Source organism: Dendrobates tinctorius, unplaced genomic scaffold (genome assembly GCF_039654945.1).
Source record: "Dendrobates tinctorius isolate UK_male_01 unplaced genomic scaffold, ASM3965494v1 ptg000326l, whole genome shotgun sequence".
Lineage (NCBI taxonomy): Eukaryota > Metazoa > Chordata > Amphibia > Anura > Dendrobatidae > Dendrobates > Dendrobates tinctorius.
Genome location: NW_027361993.1, coordinates 12,890,956 through 12,918,233, shown reverse-complemented (window position 1 = coordinate 12,918,233; position 27,278 = coordinate 12,890,956). Strand labels below are relative to the sequence as shown.

Here is a 27,278-nt window from a genome sequence, read left to right as displayed (position 1 = left end):
TGGACCCCCTGCAGAACCCGGTACTGCACTGTCGTAAGCCTGGGTAAGTGGACTACGAGAAAGTTCAGTGGGTGATGATTTGTTCCCCTTATGTTCCCTCTCTCCTATTCTGCCAGGGGAAAAAGTGTTCGGGGGAAAAGCAAACACAGACAGTGTGCGGAGTCCCCCTCCCGGACGGTCAGGAGAGGAAACTCTGTAGACCCTGTATTAACCGCCTGGTCTCGGAAGAGACAGCTGACTTCTCCTCCAGTATAAGGGAGATGGTCAGGCAGGAAGTCAGGGGGTCGGTTAGATCCCTATCTCTGGCAAAATCCAGGGGAAGATCCCCTAGATCACCGGTCCTAGTCTCCGACAGTGACTCACATGAGCTAAGATCAGATTCACCATCATCTTCCTCATCATCAGATACCAGATCAGGACGTTCTTGTTTCCCACTGGAGCAGGTCAATCACCTAGTAAAAGCAGTGAATACCACAATGGGAATTGAGGTAACCCTAGCAGAGAAGTCAGTTCAGGACTGTATGTTTCGGGGTTTGGACCGGAAAAATCGAAGGTCATTCCCTCTAAGGCTACTTTCACACATCAGGTTTTCGGCGTCAGGCGCGATCCGGCGTCGTGCCGGAATGCCGGATCCGGCAAATGTTTTGTAAAACCTGAAGTGCCGGATCCGGTTTTCTGCCGGATCCGTCTTGTTCTTGACAGACAAAACCGGATCCGTCTCATCCGGTTCATCCGTTTTTCTATCCGTTTTTCGACGGATTACGCCGGATCCGGTTTTTAAAATTGACCCTTGTGGCCTTCCGAACGGGATTGGCTACTGGAAAACTAGATATAGCATGTTCCTACAGCCCTTCTTTGACAGGTTGTAGAGAAGAAAGTGCAGGTTGGAGAGAAGAGCAAGTTACTGGCGAAGATGGATGTTGTCATTGGAAATATTACCACTAGAAGTTCTGTGACGGTTTCAGGGACAGTTTTCCACTATACTTTGTCACCTCAAGGCAGAGTACACTGGGATGACAGAGTGTGAGAGATTTTTGCCCTAAACTTGTGTACCTTCTGGACCAACAGTATATACCTTTGCCAACCAAAGTTGGCTATCTTGTCATGGTGTTACTATTTTTAGCTTTAGGCCACAGGTGTGTACCTGGTTGTGTTTTATGCAAAGTATTTCACCTTTTAACAAAAGTTGTGTACATTGTTAGGAAATCACCAACAATAAACACAACTTTTTAGGTGAAATACTTTGCTTCAAACACAACCAGGAACACAACTGTGGCAAAAAGCTAAAATTTACCCACAGTTATATACCTGGTTTTGAATACCTTTTTACCTTTTGAAATACCCTGTATTTAACCTTTTTTTTAAAACATAGTTCGCCGCAGAAAGAAATGACAGACAACCATTGTGAAACGAATTTAACTTTTTTTTTTTTTTTATGTTTTTAAAGTGCAAAAAACTTTTTTAATAAAGGTTTTAAACCCAATGGGCATTTTTATTACAACAAAAAAACATTACAAATCTGTGTACTGTGGGGTGGAAATACTGCTGGAGGGGCTGCGGGACACTTCGACACTGGGTGTGTGGAGAGAGGACTGGGATCGTGGTGGGGAAGAAACAGTTAGAGGTGAAGGTGTGGAAAAAGCTACAGAATGGGTGGACATGTGGGAGGCAGAAGAGGTGGTGGGCGGTGGAGTGGAGGGTTGGGCAGGGACTGTAGGAGCAGATGTTGATGGAAAGTTGTACGGGGAAGGAGTTTGGTACGGGGAAGGAGTTTGGGACGGGGCAGGTTGCTGGAAGTGGGGAGATGTCTGGTACTGGTGAGGTTGCTGGTATGTAATAGGAGGGGGAGGATGGAAAGTGGCTGGAGGGGGTGCATGGCTGGAGGGGGTGCAGGTGGAGGAACTACAGTGGTGGGAGGTGGAGGTTGGGAGGTAACCTGCTGTAGAGCACCGTGGCACGAATGCATTACATGCATCTGCTGGGTAGGAGATAGTGTTGCCATGCGCTCCACAACAGACCTGAAAAAGGTGTGGTTTGGCGAAGATCTTGCTTCTGAATGCATGGTTTGCAGAAGTGTCTTCACCTCCAGAATGCTGGAGTTGATCTGCTGAAAGCCTGCGGAGATTTGCTCTGACAAGACTTTGAGACAGTTCTGGAAAGATGCATTCAGATGCAATAACTCTTGCGCATAACTCTCTTCCTGACCCCTCTGCCGCTGCCGCCCAGTACCCGCAGGTGTACTAGAGGCGGCAGGGGCAGAAGGGTGGGGTAAAGGGAAAGCGATCTCCTCACCAGCAGCTTCATGTAATGTAGGCGGCCACGATGCTCCTGTGCTGGTGGATGGGACAGATGGGTCGAATGTGTGGGAAGGTGCAGATGTACCGGGGCGGTCGAAGTGTCCCTCGGTGCCGGTCTCAGGGATCGCCTCAGAAGGGTCCAATCGTGCAGGCTCCCGAGTGCTGCTCACTGTGCTGTGTAATAAAGAGAAAAAAAAACAATTAAAATGCTGACATGGTATGGCCCTGGCTGAAAAAAAAAAGTTACATCTAACATTTTTTTCACATGTGGTGTGTAATATTTACCTTCTGGTGAGCATTGTTTCCCGGAGGAACGACAGGGCTTGTGCGTACTTGTACTTGCTCCTGCGTCCTCCAGATCCACTCGGGGCCCGCATCTCTTTATTAAACTCCTTCTTGAAACGATCCCTCACAGACCGCCACCGATTCACAATTCTGTTCCCTGAAACGAGAAAGGAGTGGTTAGTATACAACATCAGTGTTTCACAAACTCCAGTCCTCATGGTCCCCAGGGGTCATGTTTTCAGGATTTCCATAGTAAATAGAAATCCTGAACACATGATCCGTGGGGACCACGAGGACTGGAGTTCGGGAAACACTGGTTTACATCAAGCAACCGTTACTGTATATACTTGCGCTCTTTAATCTGGGCCCGAGCTTCGAGGTCCTCCCAGCGGCCCACAAGGAGAGAACAGATTTCCTCCCAGAGTCGTCGGGTAATGATCAGGTCAGCGTGGCGGCGGTCAGCCATATTCCAGAGCGGCTCCCTTTCTCTGACGAGATCGATGAGGCGGTCCACATCAATCCCTCCATCCTCACCGTCAGAGTCGGGAGCACGCTGTGAAGGCTGTTAAAGAAAAAGACAAAAATAACATAATTAGCCTCCACAAAAGAAATTAAATAAAAAGTGCAAAAAAACAAAGCAAAAATATTTATACTTACACGCTGGTGACCGCCGCGTTGCTGTCGCCGACGACCCTGGGAGGCACTGCGAGGACCTCTTGGCCGAGCACCAGATTGGGAATACTAGAGAAGAAAACAAAAAATGTTATGTCTTTGGATGTAGGCATTTGTTTGTTTGCTGTGTGTGGTCTGCAGAACATTGTTTTCTATGTGTAGTGTGATGTTGTGTTTCTGCGTTTGATGCAAAAAACTTACCAATTGTGAGCCCACTCCAGGTGTCTGTCCACCCCTTCCTTCTTCTTCTGGGAGCTCCTCTTCATCTTGTGATTCCTGTTTTGAAATAAAAGGCAATGAATAGACATATACAGAGATGATGGATTTTGGAAATAAAAACTTACCGTCAAACGCTGACGATGCGAGGGAGGGCTCCCAGAAGAAGATGTGCTGTCCTGTTGATGGCCAGACTCCATGGCTGTGGGTATTGCTGCTGCCAGTGATGCCATTTCTGCTGCTGCTACATCTCTTTGGCGGCTGTTGAATAAAGAGAAACAAAGGGCCAATGAATATCTTGATGTTCCATGGCCCTAGTTTGGAGGAATGGGGGATTTGATAATTACCGTCTCTCATCTGCTTCTGGACTCCCCTCCCGTTCAGCATGCTGCTCCATTTGGGGTGTTGCTGATGGTGCTGCTGCTGCAGATGTCTGCTGCCTTCTCCTGCTCCTGGTTCTTGGCTTGGGTGGCATGTTGGGTGTGGCTGAGGGTCCCATTGTCTTGCTTTTATATATCTCCTGTGGGCAGAGCTACTGAGCATGCTCAGACCAAAAAAGCCGGATCCGGCTACCGGATCCGGCTTTCGCCGGATCCGGCGCATTGCGGCGCTCATAGGCTTTCATTGTGTGAAAAAGCCGGACGCGCCGGATCCGGCGTGTCCGGCTTTTTCGCCGGAGACAAAAAACGTTACAGTAGACGTTTTTTCCAGACGCCGGATCGCGACACATTGCCGGATCCGGCGAAAACCGGATGAAACGCATGGCAATCCGGCGCGATCCGGTGTAAATGCAAGTCAATGGGGGGGAAACCGGATCCGGCATTGCATTTCGCCGGATCCGGTTTTTGTCAAAAGCGCTGGATCGCGCCTGACGGCGAAAACCTGATGTGTGAAAGAGGCCTAATAGATAAGGTCAGTGCTCTTATCACAAGAGAATGGAAGAAACCTGAGAGAAAGGGCTCCCTACCTCCGGCCTTTAAAAGAAGATATCCATTCGAGGAAACAGATTCTACATCATGGGTCAAAGCCCCAAAACTGGATGCGGCCATAGCAAAGGCCTGCAAAAAGACTTCCCTTCCCTTTTGAGGATCTGGGTAGCTTAAAAGACCCCTTGGATAGGAAGGCGGACGCGTTCCTTAAGGGAACCTGGGAGACAGCAGCTGGAGCCCTTCGGCCAGCAATTGCGGCCACATGCACCGCCAGATCCTTAACAGTGTGGTTAGACCAGCTGGAATAACAAATTAGAAATAAGGTCCCAAGGCAAGACATCCTTTCCTCCCTCTCAACAGCTCAGGGAGCAGCAGCCTTCCTTTCTGATGCCTCGGCGGATTCGGTGAAATTAGCAGCCAGATCCGCGGCCCTCTAATGCTGCCTGCAGGGCCTTGTGGCTTAAGTGTTGGCCGGGTGATATGCAGGCCAGATTTAAATTGTGGCATCCCGTGTGAAGGGGTTTACCTGTTTGGCAAGGTTCTGTACGAATTGCTGGAAAAGGCAGGCGATGGCAAGAAACGCTTCCCATATTTGGGTAGACCGCCTTTCAGAAGAGGCTCTTACAGGAGGTGGTTCGATCGAAGGAGATCTTCCAAAGAAGGACCGAGATATGATACCAGGAGAAGAGGTAGGGGGTATATGTTTAACACCCCTCGAGACCTCAACAAGCCCAAATGACTGTCAGACCAGGTGGGAGGAAGGTTGCTGTCCTTCTACCCAGCCTGGTCGCCGATCTCCAATAGTCCTTGGATTCAGAGCATCATTAGAACAGGACTAAGATTTGAGTTCCAGCAGTGTCCGGGTGACAAGTTTGTCCTAACTCCCATCCGTTCTTCGTCCACAGAGCAGAAGGCGCTGGAAGCGGAGATCTACAACCTTCTCCGGAAAGGTGTATTGATTGGAGTCCCCGAGCTACAAAGGGGTAAGGGGTCTTACTCCCCCCTCTTTCTAGTCAAGAAACCGGACGGCTCTTACCGCACCATAATCAATCTTAAAGGCCTTAATAAATTCATTAAAAGCTATTCTTTCAAAATGGAGTCTGTAAAATCGGCGATTAAACTACTGTTTGGTGGGTGCTTTATGGTAATCCTAGACCTTAAAGACTCCTATTATCATGTCCCGATACATACAGATCATCAGCGATTCCTAAGGGTAGCCATCTCACTGGGGGGACAGATAAGCCATTTTCAGTATTCATCACTTCCCTTTGGAGTGGCAGTGGCACCCCGGGTCTTTACAAAATTAATGGCAGAGGTCATGGCCCATCTGCACGAGCAGAACATCCTAGTAATTCCCTATCTAGACGATCTCTTGATTGTGGGGAAATCGGAGTCTCATTGTACCTCCCAATTAGGGAAAGTAATAGCCAGCCTTCAAGATCTCGGTTGGATCATTAACTTTAAAAAAAAATCACGACTACAACCCACGAGAATACAACAGTTTCTAGGCCTTACCATAGACTCTGACTTACAGGAGTGTCGGTTACCAGAGTCTAAAGTTCTGAAAACCCAGCATCAGATTCGTAGGGTAATGGATAATCCATCAGTTACCCTTAGAGGGGCTATGTCACTTTTAGGCTCACTTACGGCATGCATCCCAGCAGTTCTCTGGGCACAACTCCACAAAAGAACCCTACAGTGGGACATCTTACACAACACCCATCAGCTGGAGAGTTGCCTCGATGCTAGAGTCATCTTATCTAACGTCACTATTCAGTCCCTTCACTGGTGGTCCCTAAGTTCGAACCTGCGTAGAGGTGTTCCTTGGGTTAACCGAATCTCCCGAATTCTAACCACGGATGCTAGCCCCACGGGTTGGGGGGCCCATATGGGGGATAATTGGGTCCAGGGAGTGTGGTCTCCCACCGAATGAAGTTTCTCCTCTAACCTTAAAGAATTGCTAGCGGTAGAGCGGGCGGTAAATGCTTTCCTTGTGTCCTTACAGGGCGAACACGTCAGGCTATTCTCAGACAACCAGGTAACCGTAGCCTACATTAACCACCAGGGGGGAACCCGGTTGAGGCCCTTGGATATAGCAAATCGTATTTTCCAGATCGCCGACCAGCACCTCCTATCCATCACAGCTCTACACATAAAGGGAAAACAAAACCTAACAGCCGACTTCTTAAGTCGCAACAGGCTCAGTCAGGGAGACTGGACACTAAAAAAGGCCATCTTCGGACAGATTGTACACAGGTGGGGGCTTCCAGAGATAGACTTGTTCGCCAGCAGAAAGAACAGTCAACTCCCTCTTTTCTGCTCTCTGGATCGCAGAGAAAACCCGTACGCGGTGGACGCTTTCCTGGTTCAGTGGAGCTTCAGCCTAGCATATGCTTTCCCCCTCTGAATCTGATTCCAATGGTGCTAAGAAAAATCCAAGAAGACAGGGCCAGTGTTATTTTGATAGCCCCGTTCTGGCCCAGGAGGTCATGGTTTCCTTGGCTGAGGAAAATGTCTGTGTCCCAGCCATGGATTCTCCCCGAGCTCCTGGATCTTCTATCCCAGGGTCCAGTATACCATCCATGAGTCTCCAACCTACATCTAGCGGCATGGAGTTTGAGGGAGAGCTGCTAAGGGGAAGAGGGTTTTCCCGTGGGCTAGTTAATACCCTCCTAAAAAGCAGGAAGGTCTCCACAACAAATATTTATGCTAGAATCTGGGAAAGGTTTTTGGCAGTGTCAGGAGCAAAAGTCGGTCAGAAAATTCGAATTGATCAGATTCTAGAATTTCTGCAGAAAGGGTTGGAGATAGGTCTAGCCACAAATACACTTAGAGTCCAGGTTTCGGCGCTAGGGGCCTTTTACAACTGTAATTTAGCGAGCAATTACTGGGTGGCAAGATTCATTAAAGCAGCAGCAAGATCCAGACCCATCATCAAAGACAGGCTGGTCCCATGGGACCTCAACTTAGTGCTGATAAGACTAACAGAGCCCCCCTTTGAGCCTATTGATTCCATTCCCATAAAGATCCTATCATTCAAAACTGCCCTGTTGGTTGCCCTAACATCAGCCAGGAGGGTTAGTGACCTGCAGGCCCTCTCCAGAATACCACCGTACACCCAGTTTTGGGAAGATAGGGTCACCTTAAAGCCAGACCCCCTTATATCTACCCAAAGTTGCCTCGAAGTCCCACAGGCTTCAAGAAATGGTCCTCCCATCCTTCTACCCGAACCCCTCTAACCTGTCCGAGCAGAAGCTCCACTCCCTTGATGTGAGACGGTGCCTTCATAATTACATTTCGGCCTCAGAGCCATGGAAAAGGGACAATGCCCTATTTGTAGCTTTTCAGGGAGCTAGAAAAGGACTTGGTGTCCAAGAACACCCTAGCTAGGTGGATTAGGGAGGCTATCTCTTTTGCTTATACAGCAGGTGGGCTGGAGATCCTGGAAGGCATAAGAGCGCACTCTACTCAGGCCATGGCAACATCCTGGGCAGAGAGAGCGGAAGTATCCATCAAAGACATATGTAAGGCGGCCACATGGTCCTCTCCATCAACTTTTCTCAAACACTATAGATTAGATTTAGGTGGGTCCGCCGACCTCCCGTTCGGGAGAAAGGTGATTGAGGCAGCTATCCCTCCCTAGAGTTCTCTTCATCTCTGTAAATCTCTCGTGGTGCTGTCATGGCGACTGAATAAATGCTCAGCTACTTACCGGTAGCGGTGTTTTTCAGGAGCCCATGACAGCACCTTCACATTCCCTCCCTCTGCTTTCACATATTGGGTCAGCACCTTTTACTTTATTTAAAAAATTAGTCACAGTAGTAGAGACATGTAGTTGACTGTACGTATTTAAGTTGCTACTAACCGGGGAGGTCCTCTCATGCTCTGTAATCCAACTGAAGCGGGAGAGAGGGCCGCCCTTTTTATGTCCGTAGGTTTCCTGTCCCCGAAGGGCGGATCCCCTCTCTCGTGGTGCTGTCATGGGCTCCTGAAAAACACCGCTACCGGTAAGTAGCTGAGCATTTCTCTTATTAAAAATCACACTTTATTAGAAAATACATATAACATAGTACAAACACAATAAAAAATGTGTATTATCCCCAGGTGGTAAGACATAAAAGGGATGCATCAGGAATTCATTGTATAGCACACATTGATTACATAGTAGTAAAACGGTAGGTTTTAGCGAAATTCATCAAACAATAAGTTAGGAAATGGGCTAGCCAGCCAAATATCTCAAGTCAAGGCTGCTGAATGTCACTTAAGTAGCCCTGAAGTATAGGCAACCAAAAAAGTCAACACATGTCCCTCAACAATGGTGAGGAACACTGTATAGAAAGGGATATAGAGGGTGGCATGCCCTAAATGATACCTAATAAGTATACTGAACCAGCATAAATGCTACCCATAATAGCATAGGTGAAAAAATGTTAAAGTGCAAAAATCCTTACCCATGTGGGGTCCTAATGCGTCACCCTAACGCCCGACGCGTTTTGCCCAAAGGGGCTTCCTCAGGGGGGCAGTGTGGTGACTGTTTCCAGCACCTGCATCCTTTAAATGGGGAGAAATGTGGCGCGCACCATCTTTAAAACCTGCGCATGCGCAGAAGAACCCGGATGTCCCGCCGCGTCACTTCCGGCTCTCACGAAACCCTGGGTTCTTCTGCGCATGCGCAGGTTTTAAAGATGGCGTGCGCCACATTTCTCCCCATTGTTTTGCCCCCATTTAAAGGATGCAGGTGCTGGAAACAGTCACCACACTGCCACCCGAGAAAGCCCCTTTGGGCGAAACGTGTCGGTCGTTAGGGTGATGCATTAGGACCCCACATGGGTAAGGATTTTTGCACTTTGGCACTTTAACATTTTTTCACCTTTGCTATTATGGGTAGCGTTTTATGCTGGTTTAGGATACTTATTAGGTATCATTTAGGGGACGCCACCCTCAATATCCCTTTCTATACAGTGTTCCTCACCATTGTTGAGGGACATGTGTTGACTTTTTTGGTTGCCTATACTTCAGGGCTACTTAAGTGACATTCAGCAGCCTTCACTTGGGATATTTGGCTGGCTAGCCAATTTCCTAACTTATTGTTTGATGAATTTCGCTAAAACCTACCATTTTACTACTATGTAATCAATGTGTGCTATACAATTAATTCCTGATGCATCCCGTTTATGTCTTACCACCTGGGGATAATACACTCCTTTTTTATTGTGTTTGTACTATGTTATGTGTATTTTCTAATAAAGTGTGATTTTTAATAAGAAAAAGTTTTTATATATATCTTTTTGGGGCGTTCAGACTCCAATTCTTCTTGTAGGTTTATCATAAAAGAGAGTTGCCCAATTTTGACAATGTATTGATGACAGGGTTGATAACTTTTGTTGTACTAATGTGTGTGTGTGTGTGTGTGTATGTGTATGTGTATGTGTGTGTGTATATATATATATATATATATATATATATATATATATATATATATATATATATATACACACACACCATGGCCTAAAACATAATATGAATACCTCTAAACTTAGTAAACATATATGGTGAAAAGAATATGGAAACCATAAAGTACGGTGGATCAAATTACATACTTAGCAAAGTGAAGACTTATCATTCAATGTGCATTTCACCCATCTTCATCAGGGTGAAGGATCAAAACACAAATTTCAATGATGTGTCACATGGCCGGCTGTGTGGTGTTGTTTACTTACTATGAAGGTATATTCACCTGGTGATTATCAGTGGCCAGACAATAGCAGCACGTGTGTGTTAGTCCAACTCCACCCCCTCCTGTGATATGCAGCTCACTGTCTATAGACAATGTACATACATAGACTGGTATTGGTGGGGTTAGCTGTAATGTGGGTGGGATTACCTTTCTCAGCTCTGCTGCATTGCTAATTCTAAGAACTCTGTGTCAGAATGGCTACACCCAGTAAACTAAGTGATACATCGTTGGATTCAGCGTCTTTCTCTACATCATGGTGGTCTCAGATGAGGTAGCAAAAACCTGCTGACAGATTCCCTTTAAATACGGACAGTACATGGATTGTACACTGATGTAATCCATGTGCTGTACGTGTTTTTTACAGATTCATAAACTTATATTGGCCGTTGTCACCTGTGCTGCCGGAAACAAACGGACCTTTCTCGGTGTGTTTTGCATGGACATACAGTCCGTATGTCCAGTTGGAGTGCCGTCTGATTTTTCTCACTGACCCCTAGACTTGCATTGCCAATTTTGATCCGACTTTCTTGCATAGACCACTCGGTCTGCGAAAATTCACGGGCATGTGAATAGTCCCATAGACTATCTGTAAAAACCACGGAAAGCACTTTACAAGAACCGCGGACGTGTGCTTGAGCTCGAAGATCTCATCCAGACTTTTTTTTTTTTTTTTTTTTTTTTTTTTCTGGTGCGTAAAAAAAAGATCAATTATCAATTTTCATCAGTATTTGGTTTCATCAATGATTTTCTCAGTTGCAAAACAAAAAAAAATGAAAACTTCTATTCATTGCAAAGTTAAAAACAGACAACATCCAGACTGTACACTGATGCCATCCAAGTACTGTCAGTGATTTTCACGGACCCATAGGCTTATATGGATAATGTTGATCCATGAACTCAATCAAAAACAGACATTTCTCTGTGATTTTTATTTGGACAGTCTGCAAAAATAATCTCAAATCTCACTGATGTCTGAATGATGTTTAAGGTCTCGTTCAGATGTCTGTTTTTCTGGTATGAGTGTTATCCATATTTTTCACAGACAGCACTAGTACCTATGTTAGTCTAGGGGTAGTTTACTCGACCAATTTTTTTCATTGGAATGAGTGGTGCGCAAAAAAGCATAGAGAGTTGTCAAATATGAATCTGAGTGTTGGATCAAACTGACCAATGCGAGTCTATGGGTCAGTGAAAAAAATCAGACAGCACTTGGATGCTATCTGTTATCTGTTTTTCACGGACTGCTTGATAGAAGCTGGAGAAGCTTATTTATTCCCATCCAAGATAAACTGGTCAAACTCTGATGAAATTTTGACCATTTTTCTCATATGAGCAAATAAGTGCCATCTCAGAGTCCTAATACTTTGGATGGAGATAGACATTAACGCAATACCTCGGCAAGTTAGTTTCTACCTTGTATGCTGCAGGCTGGGTATATTGGTGAATTTTGTAAATCTACGAGTTATGCTTGTCAGGACAGTGGTATCTGTTGTCATAAGGTGAGACATGAGGAAGAGGAGAACCTGGGATGGCAGTGACTTATCTTCAGTGAGACCAAAATCATCAGACATGTTGAAATCAAACATGCCCCATCTATGTTCCCTTGAGATCTCCCATTGGGGGAGTGTCAGGACACTTGAACTCACGTAATAGGTTGTCCATTCCCACCAGACCATTTGAAGTAATGTGTATGACCAGGTTTATGTAGAACAGCATCTATAACCGTCCATTGATGTTGTAATGAATTTACTAATTATAGGAATGGCTCCAGTCTACCAAGAAAGGATCCTTGATCATAAAGAAGGATTCAAAGACTGTCTGGTTGATCTCAGTGCCTATATAATGAAAACAAAGACTTCTCAAGAGAAATTGAACCTGATGCTTGTAGATCAGCTCAATGCCCTTGCTCCTCCTATTCATGATGGCCACCTTCAAAATGTTCTAGTCTCACCAAGTCCTACATTTCTAGGCGAGTTGAACATATTACACCCAAGTCACCACTTAAAAAAAATGAACATGGGGAACTTAAAAACTGGAAACGGTCCAAGGAAACCACCAACGGGAACCACAATCTTGAGTGAAGAATCGGTCATAACACAGGAGGCCAGAAGAGATGAACAGGTCTTCACCCAACATATTCATGGAACAGGTTCTCCTTCTTCTTCATGTCTAGGCCATCTCCAAAAACCAAGATCATGTCAGCAACCAACGAATGCATGTTGGAGACCCTGGTGATGATATAAGCCTACTGTATAATCTTATGTGACTTCACATTGTACTAAATTTTATTTTAATTAAATTGATGCTGAGATGGTAATAGAAACAAAATTATGAATGGCAGATGACATGTAAATGTATGACCATTACGTATGAAAATAAACATGATGCTAATTGTAATGGACTATTAAAGTACAAGAAACTTCCTTTTATTTCTCCTGTACATCTGCCTTAGTAAGACATAGCTGGAAATTCCTGGGTTCCATGTCCACTTTATCTTGGTTGGTACCCTGTAAGATACTTTAACGGTCGTCCATGACAGCACCACCTGAGAGAGGGGATCCGCCCTTCAGGAACAGGAAACATAGATACAAAAGGGCGGCACCTCTCCCACGCATCAGTTGGTTTCCTGTTCCTAGAGGACGGGACTTCCTTCAGATCGTCCATCATGGAGTCGTCGAGGGATTCCCAGGCCGGCTGACCAACCCAGGTAGCGAGGGGATCTCCTACCTCTGTCAAGCTCTGGGTCCCTGGAAGCGCCACGGTGGGGCCGGGTAGGTCGCCACGACGGTGGTGGAAGCAGGTGGAGCAGAGGGTCCGGTGGACAGCCGCCTCCATAGCGCCGGCATCAGGAGGTATGTATGCCCCGGGGCCCTCCTGGTGCGCTCCCCCCGGGATCCGGTCTCCCTTTCTGTCCGGGCCAGCGGTGGCGGGCGCAGGTCGGCGCACGTGGGGGCTGCGGGCGTGCCTGAGCCAGGGCGCAGTGTCGGCTCCTTCTGCGCGCTCCCCGCAGGTCTCAGACGGGCGTCGAAAGTGACGCGGAGGGGGCGGGGCCGGGGGCGCCGGAACCGGAAGTTGGGTGCCGGCTGGCTTCCAGTGTGCGCCACATGTGCGCGGCGGTACTGGGTGGCGCGCAGTGCCCGGGGCGGGGGGGGGATGGCCGGAGCATGCGGGGGGGGGTCCCGGGTGGGACGTGCGCCAGAACCCTGCTGACCCGAACAGGGAGGCCTTAAAAGGCAGGAGGTGACGCTGCTGGGGTGCTTCTGAAGGCCCAGCAATGGATACGACAGAAGCCCCCATAGAGCAGCAGGACGAGGTGCAGGAGCACCCACAGAAACAGGCCACAGTGAAGCCTCATGCGACTGGCCAGCAGAAGAAACAGAAATAAACGAGCGAACAAAGCCGCAGAAGTTCCTCCAGGCTAAAGGACCCTCCTGCCTCCCTCCGTGATCAGGTACCTGCCTCATCTGCATGGGTAAGAGAACTCCGTGAATGTACCCTGATGCAGTATTCCCTTAAGTTTTTTTTTTCGCAGGGGGGGAAGGTACGGGAAAACAGAAGCACAGGGAATGTGCCCTCTGTAGTTGCCCCTTGCCGGACGGCCACCCTGAAAAGTTGTCAGCCATGCGTGAGACAAATGGTAGGGGTGGAAGGGGACGTTGGCCCAGGGGTAGATTGACAGGCCCTTACACTCTCCCCCGTCCATACAGGTAGCGGAAGAAACGCCGGACTTCACCACAAGCCTGAGGGAGATAATCAGGACAGAGATGAAGGCCCTATCTAAAAGGGCTTCTTCTAGGGGAAGAGAATTTAGTTTCTCAGGTTCAGAGTCCTCGGCCGCCCCTAGGAACGATGACTCCTCAGATTCCCCGGCCTCCACTTCGTCTTCTTCGGAGGAAGACTTGAGCCGGTTCTGCTTCCCCTTAGACCAGATGGATAAGCTAGTTAAAGCAATAAGGTCCACCATGGGGGTAGCAGACACAAAGTCAGAACTTTCAGCTCAGGACGTGATGTTCGGGCGTCTAGATCTCAGAAAGCGGAAGGCCTTTTAATTAAATGATAAGGTCCAGAGCCTGATAGGGAATGGAAGAGACCTGAAAAAAGGGGCTCCTTACCACCTGCCTTCAAGCGGAGGTACCCGTTTGATGACCCAGTAGTAAACAGATGGGATAAGGCCCCTAAGCTGGACGCGGCAGTAGCCAAAGCCTCCAAAAAATCCTCCATACCTTTCGAAGACATGGCCTCCTTTAAAAGACCCGCTGGATAAAAAAGTGGATTCTTTTCTGAAGGGAACATGGGAGATGTCAGCAGGCGCTTTAAGACCCGCGATAGCTGCCACATGTACGGCCAGATCCATGATGGTCTGGCTAGATCAACTGGATTCCCAACTAAAGGACTGAGCCTCAAGAGCATCTATTCGGAAAGCGCTTCCAATCATCCAAAGTGCGGCGGCTTTTTTGGCTGATGCTTCAGCGGACTCTGCGAGGATGGCGGCTAGGACCGCGGGCTTCTCTAACGCAGCTTGAAGGGCCCTTTGGTTAAAATGCTGGCCAGGAGATATCCAGGCCAGATCATGACTCTGCTCCATTCCATGTGAGGGGGAATATCTGTTTGGCCCCGTCTTGGATGAACCTTTAGAAAAAGCCAGGGATGATAAAAAGAAGTTCCCCAGTCTGCCGAATCCTTCTTACAGACGTGCCTTTACCAGGAAAGGATATTTCCGTAGAAGGTCGTCCAGAGATCAGGGCAGATGGGATGACAAAAGGAGAGGTACAGGTTTCATGTTCGGAGGAGGGGGGCGCCAAGAAGGTCCAGCACGTGACACTAAAAAACCGCCCCAATGACTAGTTGCTCCGGTAGGGGGGAGACTAGCTGCCTTTTACCCAGCCTGGTCCATGATTTCTAGTAGTAACTGGATACTGGGGGTGATAGCTGCGGGTCTACGACTAGAATTCGCCCGGGTTCCCCAAGATCGATTTAAGGTCACCCCACTCGGGTCTTCCACATCAGAACAAGCTGCCCTGGAGGCCGAGGTGCATGATCTTTGCCGCAAGAGGGTCCTAACGGTGGTCCTAGAGGGAGAAAGGGGGAAAGGTTTCTACTCCCCTCTGTTCCTGGTCCGCAAACCAGACGGGTCCTTTAGGACTATAATAAATCTTAAGTCCCTCAACGAATTCCTGGTCATACGCCCGTTTAAGATGGAGACAATTAATTCAACAATAAAATTGCTGTTTCAAAATTGTTTTATGGTGGTGGTAGATTTAAAGGACGCTTACTACCATATTCCCATTCATGCAGCTCATCAGCAGTTCCTCAGAGTGGCGGTTCAGTTAGATGGGTCAGTCCAACACTTCCAATATGCGGCCCTCCCCTTTGGGGTGGCAGTCGCTCCCCGTGTGTTTACCAAAGTAGTAGCGGAAGTTATGGCCCATCTACGTGAATCAGACATTCTTGTAGTCCCCTACTTAGATGACTTCCTGATTGTAGGGAAAACGGCAAAACATTGTTTGGAACAGCTACAAAGGGCAATGTCTCCCCTAGAAGGGTTAGGATGGCTGCTTAACATTAAAAAGTCTCAGTTACAGCCGGTGAGAGTCCAACAATTCTTGGGCCTGATCCTAGATTCTGAGAAACCGGAATGCCGCCTGCCCCCGGAGAAGCTTGTTCGCCTACACTATCAGGTCCTGAACGCTTCAAATAACCCTACCATGTCCCTCAGGAAAGCCATGTCCCTTCTGGGTTCCCTTTCGTCCTGTATCCCGGCGGTCCAGTGGGCCCAAGTTCATTCAAGAACACTACAGGGCGAGGTCTTAAGGCATCAAAGAATCCTTGAGGGTTACTTAGAGGGCCAGCTAACCTTGTCCCGAAACACAAGGGAGTCCCTAGAGTGGTGGCTAGACAAGGATAATTTATCCAAAGGGGTTCCCTGGGAGTATGACATATCCCGCATAATCACCACGGATTCTAGCCCTTCCGGTTGGGGGGCTCATATGGGTGAGATTCTGGTCCAGGGCCTATGGGAGCATCATCAGATAGAAATGTCATCTAACTTGAAAGAGTTGACAGCAGTAGAGCAGGCAGCTAAGAAGCTACTTGTGTATCTACAGGGCCATCATGTGCGAGTGTTCTCTGACAATCAGGTCACCGTGGCTTATATCAACCACCAAGGCGGGACTCGTTCCAAACCCCTGATGAATGTGGCAGAACGGTTGTTCCGGCTAGCAGAGCAGCATTTTCAATCTTTAACCGCTCTACACATAAAAGGGAAAGAAAATATCACAGCAGATTTCTTAAGCTGCAATCTACTAAAGTAAGGAGAATGGTCCCTAAACACCTCCATCTTCGACCTGATTGTACAAAAATGGGGACAACCAGAAGTAGATCTCTTCGCTACCAGGGAAAACAGAAAATTGAGACCATTCTGCTCCCTAAATCCCAGAGAGAACCACCTGGTGGTAGATGCCTTTCTGATAAAGTGGGACTTCAGGCTAGCATACGCCTTCCCTCCCCTATCACTACTACCCCTGGTGATGAGAAAAATCTGGAGAGACAGAGCAAGAGTGATAGTTATTGCTCCATTTTGGCCCAGGAAGGCATGGTTTTCTTGCCTCAGGACCATGTTGGTGTCCGATCCTTGGGTCCTTCCGGACATCCCGGATCTCCTATCCCAGGGCCCAGTCTTCCATCCTCAGGTGGCTGGCCTACATCTGACGGCGTGGAGTTTGAACGGACACTGCTGAGAGAGAAAGGCTTCTCCTCAGACCAGATTAATACCCTACTTAAAAGTAGGAAAATTATTACTACCAAAATCTGTTTGGAAGAAATTCCTTCAGAACTCTGGAATAGTCGCTGGGGGTGCAGTACCTATAAATCAAGTCTTAGAATTTCTTCAGAAAGGTCTGGATATGGGGCTGTCCACTAGTACCCTTAAAGTACAAGTATCAGCCTCGGGGGCCCTCTTTAGCTGCAATATCGCAGGTAATTACTGGATCAATAGGTTCATTAAGGCAGCAGGTAGATCCAGGCCAATAGTGAAGGATAGATTCATGCCGTGGGACTTGAACCTAGTCCTCACAGCTATGACAGAAGCACCATTCGAACCCATCTCATCAGCTTCCATAAAAAACTGTCCCTCAAAGTAGCCTTCCTGGTAGCTCTAACCTCAGCTCGTAGAGTAAGCGACATCCAGGCATTATCTAGACGTCCTCCTTTATATACAGTTCAAGGACGATAGGGTAATACTCAGACCTGATCCAGCGTATTTACCTAAGGTAGTTTCTAGCTTTCATAGGACACAGGAGATAGTCCTTCCATCTTTCCTCCCTAATCCAGCTAATGAGAAGGAAGAGAAACTACACACCCTGGATGTTAGGAAATGCCTCATAGAATATCTGGCAGTTACCGATCCCTGGAAAAAAATGCCCTGTTTGTCTCCCATCAAGGACCTAGGAAAGGTTGTAGAGTGTCAAAAAATACACTAGCCAGGTGGATTAGAGAAGCGATTTCAATAGCATACACCTCCAAAAGGCAGGTTGCCACCCGGGAAGCTGAGGGCGCATTCTACCAGAGCCATGGTGACCTCGTGGGCCGAGAGATCAGAAGTTTCCATTGACCAGATATGTAAGGCGGCTACTTGGTTCTCTCCGAGCACATTTTTACAGTCATTATAGGCTAGACTTGGGTGCTTCCACAGACCTCTCCTTTGGTATAAGGGTGCTGCAGGCTGTAGTCCCTCCCTAAATCATTATTACTCTCTGTAATTCTCTCAGGTGGTGCTGTCATGGACGACCGATAAAGTCTTAGTTACTCACCGGTTAACGGTGTTTTTCGGAGTCTATGACAGCACCCGTATATTCCCTCCCTTTAGTTTGGGTGTGCACTTCTTCCTCTTGTATGTACACTGGTAAGGAATAGTTGTGTAAAGTATTGTATATAAATTATGCTATTAACCATTGTGGTCCTCTTGTACTCTGTAATCCAACTGATGCGTGGGAGAGGTGCCGCCCTTTTGTATCTGTAGGTTTCCTGTTCCTGAAGGGCGGATCCCCTCTCTCAGGTGGTGCTGTCATGGACTCCGAAAAACACTGTTAACTGGTGAGTAACTAAGACTTTCTATTGACGCTTCCTCCCTTGCCATAAAGAAGCCAGGCAATAAAACATACTGTTGTTGTCTATATCATTTTGGTTCAGCACCAAATTTGGGATCTTGGTTACACACCAAAAGCTGAGATGACCACATGTGAGGTCGTCTCTTCTGAAATGAGTGAGAACTAGTGGAACTGGAACTAGAACTGACTAGGACAATTTATTTTAAAACACAGATAAGGAATAGTTGACTGGATGGGTAATTTTCCTTTATATAGTATAATGGGGTTTCCCTTTTTTTTTTTTTTTACCTCTTTTATTAGGATATTGCTAGTTATACAGTTTCCCAACATATTAGTGTGTGGTCATCACGGTTTCAAAAATAGTTCATAGGCAGAAGAAAAAAATCATCTCAGACTTCTTTGGCCATGTGGGATTTTTTGGGCCTATGATACAGCTAGTGTTTATAATGAGCCGAAAAAAATCCAATATGAGCATTGATCTTTTCAATGAAAAAAATTCCTTGGTCAGCGATTTATTTATTTTTATTTATTTTATTTTACTCCTTTTATATAGCACCATTAATTCCACAGCGCATTACAGACATTATTTAGCTTGTTTCATGGAGCAGCCGGCTTTGATCGATTTGGTTGAAATTTGCCATTTCGGATGACTTTTAGATAGATATAAATGCAGTGATAATTCAGCTGTTGACAAGCTGGTGAAATGATGGGGCGGAGAAGACCTTGCACAATCCTGACACACTAACTGATTATCTTTTCACACTGGTACTGACCATTACTAATTCCGTTTTTTTTTTTTTTTTCTTTTCTCGGTGAGTTTTTCTGGCTTCTGCCCCACAAGCAGAGCCGTATACACCATATGTTGCATAATGCCGGAGAGATGCCGGCCGGCTCCATATCTAATTGACTGTTGTAGGAGCTGACAACAGTTAAATCAAGATTCTGTGCTACAGAGAGGACACTCGGGGTCATATAATAGGACAGACCCCACAAAGCGCTGAGTATTGAAGAACCTGCAGCAAATATTTCAGTGCGGCTCTCATTAATTCTGACTGCACCTGGTGATTATTGGAAGTGACTGCGGCCATTGTACCCACCAATATTAATCAGACACAATGGTTTTCTGGTGTACATTATAGTCAATTTGGTCACGTTCCATTTACTAAACCCTGCCTGCTTTTGTTTAAAAAAAACAAAAAAACTTGGTGGTGCAAAATTGCAGAAAAAGTTTCAACATTTCTTGCAAATACCACTATTTTTAAAAAAGTATAATATTAAAGGGGAAATATATAAAACAGCTTATTTTGGAAATAAAAACCTTAGCAATAATCAAAAACATAATCAAGTGTAACATCATAGCAAACAGGAGGAACATTTCTATATACTACTAGTAAAAACATAGGGGTGAAGGGTACACTCTCTATAAAGCTAGAAGAAAGGAATGTAGAAAGGGAGAGGTACGTATGGAGAGAAAGAGTTGAGGGATGAGAATCCACAGAGCCAAGGTACAGATGTGAAGACACTCAGATGTAGTATGTAGGCAATAAATCTAAGGAGCAAGATTGTGCTCACTTTCTGGGTACCAATTCATCCAAGCTTTCTAGAGATAGTGGGGTATAGGATTCCCAGCTGGATATTTGTTCAAGCCTACATATTTGTTATGGCGTATTAATCTTATCAATGGCTGATCATTTTGATTGTGAACAATAAAAAGGAATAAGAAGTTTTGTGGATGCTAATAAATACCGTAAGTTAAGAGGTTTCAAAGGGTTGTCTGGCCTTAGGGTAAAAGTGACTTGTGCATAGTATACACTACATTTTTCCAGCCTACTTACACCATATACTCACCTTAACTACTAATCCCCGATGCCAATGTCACCTGGAGAAGAGAAAAAATAATAAACCACCATATCCTTCACATATCTGCCATAATCTATATGATCCCATGACACTTCAGATCACTTCTAGAGCAGTCACATCAGCTGATGCGACTGCTTTACCTGGTAGCTGGTGACACACTGACAGGAACTTGTAATCGCTCCTGCAGTGGGTTGCACTAAGCTGCGGTGAGAAAATTCACGGGAGTTCATCAGCTGGTGAGCCCCAGAGATGTTACTTATGGCACCACTGCTGAATGATAAAATTCTGTCATTTAATTCATTTACAGGGGACATAGGCTTTAGTGGACTGGGCAATGACATGAGTGTGATTTAATTTAGAGTCAAAAAAGGAGTCTGTGTCATTATTTCAAATAAGGGACAATATTCTGTGTGTGTGTGTGTGTTTTTATACAATATCACTATGGGATAGAAACACTCTGGATAAAAACCCAAAGTCAAGAAGTGTATATCAAAAGTAGGTAATAAACCATTTTTTATTAATCATATAAACAGATAAAATCAAGATGTATTGTGGCAAAAAAGGTACGTGGCAAGATATATTACATATATGAAATACTAGCTGAGAAGCCCGGCATTGCCTGGGCATAGTAACCAACTGTGGTTAGTTATAACAAATTATAATGATTATATTGCACATAAAAACATTTCACATCATATATTCAACACTACAGATTTGCAACACAAATTAACTAAACGATTACCCAAGTATTGATAGTATTTTATTTTCAACTCGTTCAAGAGCCTTTTGATAAACAACATGTGTATCTAACCCTATCCTGTGTGATAATGTCTGCTAAGCTGTGTACCTAATCCTCTCCTGTGTGATACCATCTGCTGAGCCGTGTAACCATATTCTGTGTTACTGACTGCTCAGCCATGTATCTAATCCTATCCTGTGTGATACTGCCTGGTGAGCCATGTATCTAATCCTATCCTGTGTGATACTGACTGCAGAGCCGTGTATCTAATCCTATTCTGTGTGATATTGTCTGTTGAGCCATGTATCTAATACTATTCTGTGTGATACTGTGTGCTGAGCTGTGTATCTAATCCTATTCTGTGTGATACTGTGTGCTGAGCTGTGTATCTAATCCTATCCTGTGTGATACTGTCTGCTGAACTGTGTATCTATTCCTATCCTGTGTGATACTGACTGCTGAGCTGTGTATGTAATCCTATCCTGTGTAATACTGTCTGCAGAGCCGTGTATCTATTCCTATCCTGTGTGATACTGGGCTCCCCCTGCAGTCTGTGTCAGAGGGTGGTCTGTGCTGGCACGGTAATAAATTGTGTTATTTCCAGCTTTACAGAAGGATAACACCATAGAAATGATAAGAATAGGCAAAATTGTTTGGTGAATTTGAACGCGCGGGGTAAAATTCTGCCTCACAACATAGCCTATGACGCTCGCGGGGTCCAGACGTGTGACTGTGCAAAATTTTGTGACGGTGCAGATGCCAATCCCGGACACACACACTCACTCACTCACTCACTCACTCACTCACTCACTCACTCACTCACTGAGCTTTATATATTAGACTAGATGGTGGCCCGATTCTAACGCATTGGGTATTCTAGAATATGTATGAAGATGTAAGAATAAGGCAATGACACAGGGTTTTCTATGTAAAATATATATATTATTATTATTAAATGATATTGCTCATAGAACTTAATAGAGCTAAGTAAAATTATTAAACAAATTATTAAAATAGATAATCCATTACATGACTATGTAACTGTATGTAACGAAATTGTCAGCCGAAAGAAGTACATGGACACTATAATAGATGTGTTCACAATATCAACCTAAAATATTTTTGTACACTACATTTTTTGTGAATACTTTTTGACCATGTCTAAGTGACTTTCCTTGTAAAGGAGTATCAATAACCTGCACCTTGACGTTGGATCTCATTTTAACTCTGGAAAATGCAACGTAGAGTTGTCCATGGCCAAAAACGGGCTCTGGTAGATATATGCCAACAGGGTGTAGAGTTTGACCTTGTGACTTGATTGTCATGGCAAATGCTGGTTTGATTGGAAACTGACGCCGAAGCCTAAATGGAAGGCCGGTGTCCGAAGGACATAAATCAATGCATGGAATGAACACGTTGTCTCCTTTTGCTGATCCAGTGATAACTTTTGCTTGAATTAGGTGGGAATGGAGTCCAGTAATAAGGCGAGTTCCATTACATAGACCATTTTTTGTATTTAGATTCCGCAGTAACATTACGATTGTTCCAACTTTAAGTTGCAGTCTGTGGGATGACATTCCTGATGGCGTAAGACTACTTAAAAATTCAACAGGATAATGCTCTCGTTCATCTTCATTTTCTACATCCACCGAATCATCACTTTTGTACAACATATACTGTCCAGTCATTCTGTCCATTACATGGTCATTTAACATAGCCACATCATCGTTCTTAGTACAGAGAATTGCATAGGAAGAGGCCCTCTCAACACTGCTTTGATCATCCACATCAATTTTAACATTAAGAATAAATGGCAGCAAGAAGAGCTGGATAGATTAACAAACCACATAATTAAAGCTCAGAGTGCCAGTAAGAAAAATAGAAGATCCAGCTCATCATAGGAAAGGACACACTGCATACATAGATAATAAACCACATAGAGGAAAAAAACAGTGCAAACAAGTCCAGCGTGTATATGGGTAAAAGATAAATCTTTATTAAATACCGGGTGTAGTAAAATTATGGACTAAAAAGTGACACTTACAGAAATAGGCAGTGTAATGGTGAACAACACACCTCAGCATAATTTATATAATACAGTCAGTGCATCCCTGGCAGAGTAAATAGTAGCACACATGAATAGTGTGGTGGAGTGCAAGGCATATAAGCATAGTGAAGGGAAAAATCCCTGGCTCAAGCACATTAGATTTAGAACCACCAAAATTGCTAAACGCAAACAAAACACATACCAGGGAGAGAGGGTCCTGCTCAGCATACACAGCCAGCTTTGATCATCCACATCAATTTCAACATGTTGTCCAAAAACATCACTTACGATGCAGTCAGTGCACAACATGTCTTCTGGGATTTCAATAATGTCTTCGCCAAGGTTGTACGGATTACTAAGTTCACTGTTACCAAGTTTAATAAGCCAGTTGCTGTAGTCTGGGTCAGAAGATCACATGTTGTTCATTAGTTGGAGTTTAGTAAACTGTTTCCAAAGATTTTAAGCTGCACTTTATAACATCTGTTCTTGTACCATTTGGGATGACTGGAAGACATTTTCTAAAATCTCCGCCAATAACAAAAACTTTACCTCCAAACGGAATTTTATTTTTTTCAGTAACATTTGTAGTCATTACTTCACCCACACGTCTGTCAATTAAGGTCAAAGCGTATTTTGGAGCCATGGTGCACTTGTCAAGTATCAAAAGATTTGCATTGTATAACATTTTTCCTGCAAATGTGTCTTGTTTTATTCGGGAAACAGAGATTTCATTGACTGGAACTGGTATCCCAAAGAGTGAATGCATAGTACGACCTCCTTGTAAAAGATTTGCTGCAATACCTGTTGTCGTCGATGGCAATACTACTTTTCCCAAACTTCTAACTTGATGCATTAAAACTTCATAGAGGTATGTTTTACTGCTGCCTCCAGGACCATCAATAAAGAAACATTTAGGCCTTGGATCTGCTTTGTTTTCTATAGCACTTACAATAGTGTCATATGCAATGCGTTGTGCATTTAATGAGTTTCTTTTCTGTGTTGCCAACAATAATTCGGAACCCTCGTCATACTCTGGAACTTGTGTAACTTGAATTGCAGGCTGGGGCAAATTAAAATCTGAAAACGTTTTACCATGCAGTAGTAAGACATTTTGGACATCTTGCATGGCATAAGATTCACAATTTTTGTTATGAAGCTGTAAGCAATAATCTTGAATTATATGTTGTTTGAAATGTGTCCAAAGTTGAGCCGGATTTGTAGGTGGGCCGAATACGCAGATGTAGGCAAACAATTCACGAAGTTGCTTAGGCATATGTAGGGTATCTGCGTCTTCTAAAGTTAGTGTCCACACAGTATCCTCTAATAAAAGTCCTAAAGCTGCAGCTTTAAATGTATCATGCAACACTCCGTTAACTGTTTTTAAATCGTCATAACTTGTCGCTCCTTTGACATAAAATAATGACAGCCGAAGACAATATCTTTCTTGATCTTTCACACTAACAGTATACATGCGTCCAATTATTCTACTAAGTCCTCGTTGTCTTGGAATCCAAGTTTTATTCCAAACGTAATGCTCTGGAATCTCTCGATACAAATACTGCCTTGAGTCTTCATCACGTTGGTTTAGGAAAAACCATTCTATTAATGTTGATGTCGTGCTTAAAGTTTTGGAGATATCTTTTCAAATTGAGCATCTTCAAAGAAATAAAGCTGCTGCTGGTTTGGTAAATGAATAGCTAAACGTATAATGGCATGGGACTGTGAATGCATTGGAAATGCAAATATTCTCCAAGCAGCTTCTGGAGCACTTACATATTTTGAGTCCACAAAAGTTGATGATTCATCGTGATTGACTGTTGTCTGTTGTATTTCAACGTTAGCTTTGTCATGTCCCTTGTAGATGAACTTAAAAAGATATTTTACGCTGTTTATTGAAGCACATATTTCTACGTTGATATGACAGTTGTATCATTTTTAACAAGTATGGGTTGTATGGTACTATCCATGAGTTACTTATGTTTTTTTTTTGTTGTGAACAATGTTCTCAATGTGTTGTCGACGGTAGGATGGGTAGCCATCTAAGTCTTTAACAGTGTGCTGTTTCAACTCCTTTGGAAACCCTTTTGTACACTTTCTGTTTTCCATGCATGGACTTTTAGGATTTGATACACCACACGGGCCATGAACCATATGAGAGACTACAATATTATACAGTTCTGGATACTGTTGTTGGTTAGGAATTTCAGCCCACACTATGCTGTTTATTTCTTCTTCCGTGCGAAACTTGTAATGCGCACCTAAAATAATTTTAGTATATGCCCATGTGGGAGACCTCTTTTCTGAAACTCTATTACATGTACCATTGCTACGACAGTTCCAAAAAGGCCATTTTTGATGTCTTTGAAAAGGCTGCTGAGTTTTAGTCGAAATACACGTGCGACTAAGTCTGGCCTGTGTTGAACTTGTTGCCAGGGTTCTATATTTTCTGTAATTTCTCGCCATTTAGGATTACAGGTCATTGTCACAAAAATGTCAGGTCTTCCATACTTTGTTACAATTGCCATTGCATCTTGATAACGCTGCTGCATGTTGCGGGGTCTACCTTCATATGATGACGGGAGAATTACTGTTTTTCCAATTGGAATTCCATTTTGAATGGATTGCTTATACAAATGTTCTTGAATAACGCAGTAGTCTTCAACTTTAAGTTGTTTTTGGTTTTTACGTATGTAATTTAGACGATTTGCTTCAATTTTAACGTATGCGTCGACTATGTACTGTTGTGTTAGTTTCCCACCGTTTAAAATAGGATTGAAGTAATTTCGGACAGACAAAAGAAAACTGTAGTACTGCAGTTGTGTAATTCTTCTTGAAATTCCTCGCTGGTGTGGGTTTTCATGTCAACCTTGATCGCCTCTTGGAAGGAATAATGGATACAGAAGAGCATCAAGGTTGCTGTGTAAAATGCTAATTCCTTGTGTTTTAGGAACCAAAGGGTTGTTTTCTTGTGGCTTAAGATGGACTAATATATCTCTTTGAAAAGGAGGCTCTCCGTCATCGTTTTTCAAAACAACTGCAAATTCACTTACACGTGGTTTGTTGTAAAGTCGGGGATCCTGTTTACGTTCTTGTTTAATGGCCATGACAATAGAAGGCATTTTAGTTCCATTTTGTATAGCCCTCTGTTCCTCCTCAGCTTCGACGTCTTTAACCCCTTCACCCCCAAGGGTGGTTTGCACGTTCATGACCGGGCCAATTTTTACAATTCTGACCACTGTACCTTTGAGGTCATAACTCTGGAACGCTTCCATGGATCCCGGTGATTCTGACATTGTTTTCTCGTGACATATTGTACTTCATGTTAGTGGTAAAATTTCATTCAAATAACTTGCGTTTATTTGTGAAAAAAACGGAAATTTGGCAAAAATTTTGAAAATTTCGCAATTTTCCAACTTTGAATTTTTATGCCCTTAAATCACAGAGATACGGCACACAAAAAACTTGATAACTAACATTTCCCACATGTTTACTTTACATCAGCACAATTTTTGAACCAAAATTTTTTTTTGTTAGGAAGTTATAAGGGTTAAGAGTTGACCAGCGATTTCTCATTTTTACAACACCATTTTATTTTTAGGACCACATCACATTTGAAGCCATTTTGAGGGGTCTATTTGATAGAAAATACCCAAAAGTGACACCATTCTAAAAACTGCACCCCTTAATGTGCTCAAAACCACATTCAAGAAGTTTATTAACCCATTAGGTGCGTCACAGGAATTTTTTTGAATATTTAAAAAGAAATGAACATCTAACTTTTTTTCACAAAAAAAATACTTCAGGTTCAATTTTTTTATTTTACCAACGGTAACAGGAGAAATTGGACTGCAAAAGTTATTGTGCAATTTGTTCTGAGTACGCTGATACCTGATTTGTGGGGGGGAACGACTGTTTCGGCGCATGGCAGAGCTCAGAATGGAAGGAGCGCCGTTTGACTTTTTCAATGCAAAATTGGCTGGAATTCAGATCGGACGCCATGTCACGTTTGGAGAGTCCCTGATGTACCTAAACAGTGGAAACCCCCTACAAGTGACCCCATTTTGGAAACTAGACCCCCCAAGGAACTTATCTAGATATGTGGTGAGAACTTTGAACCCACAAGGGCTTTACAGAAGTTTATAACGTACAGCGGTACAATTAAAAAATCATATTTTTTCCACAAAAATGATCTTTTCACCCCCAATTTTTATTTTCCCAAGGGTAACAGGACCCTAAAAGTTATTGTGCAATTTGTCCTGAGTATGCTGATACCGCACATGTGGGGGTAAACCACTATTTGGGCGCATGGCAGAGCTCGGAAGGGAAGCAGCGCCATTTGACGTTTTTGGCTGGAATTGAGATCGGACATCATGTCGCGATTGGAAAACCCC

General features: G+C 44.4%; 1 protein-coding gene across 1 annotated transcript in view; it reads left to right on the top strand.

Annotated features, from left to right (window-relative positions):
- LOC141074207 (transcription factor HES-1-like) overlaps positions 1 to 12,537 on the top strand; it is a 44,609-nt gene extending 32,072 nt beyond the window's left edge. Inside the window, exon 5 of the mRNA XM_073561766.1 lies at positions 11,896 to 12,537. Within this exon, the coding sequence (XP_073417867.1) occupies positions 11,896 to 12,371 (476 nt within the window). The 3' untranslated portion in view covers positions 12,372 to 12,537. The remainder of the gene's footprint in view (positions 1 to 11,895) is intronic.
- Positions 12,538 to 27,278: the final 14,741 nt, after the last annotated feature.